The sequence below is a fragment of the Frankliniella occidentalis genome, unplaced genomic scaffold (genome assembly GCF_000697945.3).
Source record: "Frankliniella occidentalis isolate FOCC.00 unplaced genomic scaffold, Focc_3.1 Scaffold41, whole genome shotgun sequence".
NCBI classification, from domain to species: domain Eukaryota; kingdom Metazoa; phylum Arthropoda; class Insecta; order Thysanoptera; family Thripidae; genus Frankliniella; species Frankliniella occidentalis.
In genome coordinates, this window is record NW_026267171.1 from 1,055,003 (window position 1) to 1,059,520 (window position 4,518).

At 52.7% G+C, this 4,518-nt stretch overlaps 3 protein-coding genes across 9 annotated transcripts in view; 2 read left to right on the forward strand and 1 right to left on the reverse strand.

The window, feature by feature from the left end:
- LOC113203300 (procathepsin L-like) overlaps positions 1-4,518 on the reverse strand; it is a 601,094-nt gene that overhangs the window by 195,763 nt on the left and 400,813 nt on the right. The window lies entirely within an intron of this gene.
- LOC113216356 (zinc finger protein 572-like) overlaps positions 1-4,518 on the forward strand; it is an 18,800-nt gene that overhangs the window by 8,913 nt on the left and 5,369 nt on the right. The window contains exon 3 of one of the 3 annotated variants that reach the window (XR_008011033.1): positions 2,297-2,581. The exons of the other annotated variants lie outside the window; for them this stretch is intronic. The gene's annotated coding sequence lies outside the window, so the exon portion shown is untranslated. Of the gene's footprint in view, positions 1-2,296; positions 2,582-4,518 lie in introns of those variants that run through there. 3 annotated transcript variants of the gene reach the window in all.
- Positions 2,590-3,737, forward strand: LOC113203305 (zinc finger protein 570-like). Its single transcript, XM_026417915.2, has one exon. It carries the CDS (start codon positions 2,656-2,658, stop codon positions 3,439-3,441), a length of 786 nt encoding a protein of 261 aa, XP_026273700.2. The 5' UTR covers positions 2,590-2,655; the 3' UTR covers positions 3,442-3,737.

Here is a 4,518-nt window from a genome sequence, read left to right on the forward strand (position 1 = left end):
CCCCCCCTACAATCTCCCTTGCACCTGCGGCCCGCGGCTGACAGCGATATCAGCGCCTTTGAAAGGCGGGATCAAGTTTTAGCCTTTTAGGTAAGAAGGAGCAAGGAACGGCCTCTCTGTGTAGCAGACGAGTGGCTGAAAGGGGGAGAGAGAGAGAGAGAGAAAGAGAGAGAGAGAGAGAGAGAGAGAGAGAGGGAGGGAGAGAGAGAGAATGCGTCGCGGGAGGGACGGCGCTGCAAAACGCATTAGTGCAAATGAGGCACAGCGGTACAGAAGCTCCAAGAGAGGTCACTAAGAAAAGGAAAAGCAAGAAAGAGAGCCAACAGCTATCTGGGTGAACTGCTCTAAACTCGGGCACGGTCCATGGCGGCCGTTCCTCCTGGCTTTGATTATTCCCAGCTTCCGTCCGGTGCGCTTTCTTTCTCACACGCGCCGTGCCGCCGCCCCTCTCTCGGCTTCTTTAGCTCCTCGACGAGCAAGGTTTTGCGTGAAACGGACAAAATTAATTACAGCGCCAACTTGTACGTCCCGCGCGGCCCTCGGGGCGCCCTGCTCTGCGCTGCCGTCGCGCCCCGGCGCCCCGCGCACGTCTGCTCTGCCCTTCTCTTCTTCCCCGAACAGGGTACCTGCAAGAATATAATTTTACTTTGTACCTGTTTAGAAATACGATCTTCTCATGGGCAATTCCAGGAAAAATGGTAAGAAAAGTCCGTACGTAACGCGATTTGTGAGCGACTGAGAGGTGGTACGTTGTTTTGCAATACATGTCCGGATTCGCCATCTCAAGACTCGTCTAGTCATGTTTTGTACAAAACTGTAGCACCTCTCAGTCGCTTACAAGTCGCGTTACGTACGGACACCCCTCCCTGGAATTGCCCTCATCATGTTCTATGCTGGCAGCTCTCGCGTGGGAAAAATTAAAAACTCGCTTTGGAGACAAACAGTAAACGAGTAATTCGCAGTGTGTTAATTTGAGACGGTAAAACGAAACCCGTGAATTTCCCCGTTCTTCTGCCTGTGAGGCACTATGGTCAAAGGGGTGGCTTGGTCTGTTTTTCACCACCGCGGCAGAATGGTGTCGCATTGTGGGCCGTGCTGTCAATCAAAGACGAGCAGCCCAGCACAGCCCAGCTCCAAGTTTCCTGACCCGCAAGACTTTTCCATTTCAATAAGCGAAACCAAGGGGCTTATTTTTTATTGGGGGGGGGGGGCAAAGTTTCTCATAGTATCCCAAAAGGGAGGGGAGGGGGACTTCCCCGACGATGAGGAATCTGGTGATGTATTAGCGAAAGAGTAAGTTGCCGATCAACTTCTCTTGGGAGATTGGGGAATGGCCCCCCGATTACACGGAGAGAGAAGGGGAGGGTGAGGGGGGGGGGCGGGTCCGCCTGTCTCCGAGGATAAAACTTCGGAGCGGGCTCAAAGATGAAATACGGATTCAGTCTTCCTGTCGCGACGGCTCCCGCCCAGTACACGGCCGCTACAGCGCCAGCCTCTCTCTATGCAATCTGGGGCGCAGATCTGGCAGAACTGTCTCGCGCTCGCCTCGCTTCTGCGACGCGTTACTCTCGGCTGCGGGATGAAATGATTGCACCGAAACTTCTTATTGCGCGGATGGGATTATAATGTACTTCTTGGCGCGACGACTCTCGACGTGATGAGCGCTGCACCGCCGCTACTCGGGCGCGACGCGCGTTTGCACCTTGTCCCCGCCCCGCCCCGCCACACTCGTCAGGGAATCGGATTACGAACGCGAGCGCAGAGCTGCACGGGCTCCGCGAGCAGCCGGTGCCAATCCGCTAAGTGTGTCGCTGGGAACCTCCCTCGCCCCGCCCCGCCCCGCCCCGCCCCGGCAGCGCCTGCATGCATGCGGGGGTGGGATGGACGGCTCTATGCGTCCGGGCCGTGCGGAGCCCCTGCGGGTGGGAGGATACCCGCCCGCGAGGCACGCGCGCGCCACGGGACTGCCCACCCTGCGGGCGCTGAGGCTGAGGCCGTGGTGGCGAGGCGAAACAGATACAATGGTACACCCTTTGGTTTTCTCAAATTTTTGTCACGAATTTTTAAAAAGAAATTGTTAAGTAAGCTTTGCGTAAGCAATTTCAGGCTGTCATGCAGGCAAGGTTTAAGACAATATATCTGTCATATCGAAAAGAAAAACAACTGAAAGCAGAAGTAGTTTCGTTTTTGCTGTTGATGGTAATTTAAACTGAGTTTTCCCGTTTTTAAAGTGATTGTAGTCCATTGTTGCGATGTTTTGTGGATCCTAACGACAATTGGGCTCTTTTGTTTTCAGCTGACTGTCGGACTGCCCAGAGTGACCCACGTGCCCCCGTGCAGTCGTTGGTTGAGCTGCAAGACCAGCGAGCTCTACCACTTCGGACATGACGGACTTGAAAGACGAGGCCTTGGAGTGCACCGTGTGCTCGAAGGCATTCTCAACAGCGACCAAACTGCGAAACCATTTCCTGCGGCACACATGGAAAAGATCAGTTAAGTGCACCCTGTGTCCAAAGACGTTCTTTTATCTACAGGAACTTCAAGTTCATCTGCGAAGTCACACAAAAGAAAAGCCATTCGAATGCAAAAGAAAAGCCATTCGAATGCAAGGTGTGTCATAAGGCCTTCTCTGTGGAAAGTTCTGTGAAGACACACATGCGAATCCACACGGGAGAAAAGCCTTTCGAGTGCAACGTTTGCAACAAGAAATTCTCTCAATCGGGACATTTGCAGGCACACATGCGAACCCACACAGCAGAAAAGCCATACGAATGCAGCGTGTGCCAGAAAACGTTTCCTGGACCACAACGACTACGGAACCATGTGAAAATTCACAAAGGCGAGAGGCCATATGAATGCAATAAATGTTTCCGTACCTTTTCTCGCGGTGAACATTTGAAGATACATCTGCAAAGACACAATGGTGAGAAGCCCTTTGAATGTACAACGTGCGGACGGAACTTTTATACAATATCCGAACTGCGGATACATCTGCGTATCCACACTGGAGAGAAGCCCTATAAATGTGACCTCTGCAACAAAACGTTCACACAAACTTCCCATTTACGAATGCATAAGCAAAGAGTTCACACTGGACTTAAACTTCTCCAGTGCAGCTTCTGCGACGGTCGGTTCCTTGACCCTGGCAGTCTGCGGGTGCACGTCCTAAGAGTCCACACAGGAGAGAAGCCATTTGAATGCACAGTGTGCGGACGGAAATTTTGTGCAGCAGGTGACCTGCGGGTACATCTGCGAACCCACACTGGGGAGAAACCATACGAGTGCAGCTTATGCCAAAGGAAGTTCTCTTTTTACCACAGTCTGAAGAGTCATCTGGCAACACACATGAGGGAAAAACCGCACAGATGCACGGAGTGCCACAAGAACTTCAAGGGACCTGAAAATTTGCTGGCTCATTTGCGTACCCACATAAGCCAGTAGACATTAGAGTGGTTAATATGAATGAAAAAGAAATAATTAACATTATATTCTTACACTTAGAGGGAAACCCACTCGTAGCCTGCCTAGCGAACAGTTCTTCAATTCTCTAATTCTGAAAGCTATGTTTCAAAATGTGTCTGTGGAGCGCCCCTCTTTGCAATATTACATTACTCTTAACAAATATAAACAGTGGTGTACTTTTTTCGTCATGCTTGGTGTTTTTAAATATTGTCATGATGTAATTAGTTTTTGTGTATACGAGCAATCTATAAATCCAATAAACACATACAACTTGAGATATTGAATTCTTTCTCCTATGTCTGGTATATTTGTTGCCGTTTGTTCGGACTCCGGAAGGCACTGCTTTTTCGAGTTGAGTCCCCGTAAACCCCACCTGCGCGCGAAGGTAACCACCTGACAGGCTGGGGGAAAGGGAGGGGGCAGCCCCCTCCCCTCTCTCTCGCTGATTCGCTCTCCTGGCTGGATGCGCGCACCCGCCACTTGTTGCTATGGCAACCAGCCTCTCTCTCCCCCCCCCTCTCTCTCCGTCTCTCTCTCCGTCTCTCTCTCCGTCTCTCTCTCCGTCTCTCTCTCCGTCTCTCTCTCCGTCTCTCTCTCTCTCTCTCCGCCCCACTAGTGCGGCAGTTATCGACATGAGGCTGCCATATTCCATCAACAAACAGATGGCATTGTGCGGCTGAGCAAACGAAAGGACGAGGAGTGTCGTGGGGCGGGGCGAGGGTGGTCCGCCCAGGGGGAGGCGGGAGGCGGGGGTTGGCGGGCCACAAAATCCCCTGGGGCCCCTCGGCAATATGCATGGACGGGGACGGAGGGTCCTTTCCCTTCACCTCGCCCCCTTCCCTCCACCCCCTTCACTTTCCCCTCCCTTACGCACACTACTAACCCCCCTTCCTAGACCGCGCCCAAAACCCCCGACCGCTAAGGAACTTTTTTTTCCTCCTTCAGAAGGCCCTTATTACCGCCCCGGTAGTCATGCGAGGCCAATGGGCTCCCAAGTTTTGGCTTTTGGTCTCGACCGCCCGCCGGCTCTCCTTCGGTCAGCGGCCAGGGACCGCC

What these genes read in the sequence shown, in the direction of transcription:
- LOC113203305 (XM_026417915.2), top strand. Translation starts at nt 2,656, where the DNA reads ATGCGAATCCACACGGGAGAAAAGCCTTTCGAGTGCAACGTTTGCAAC.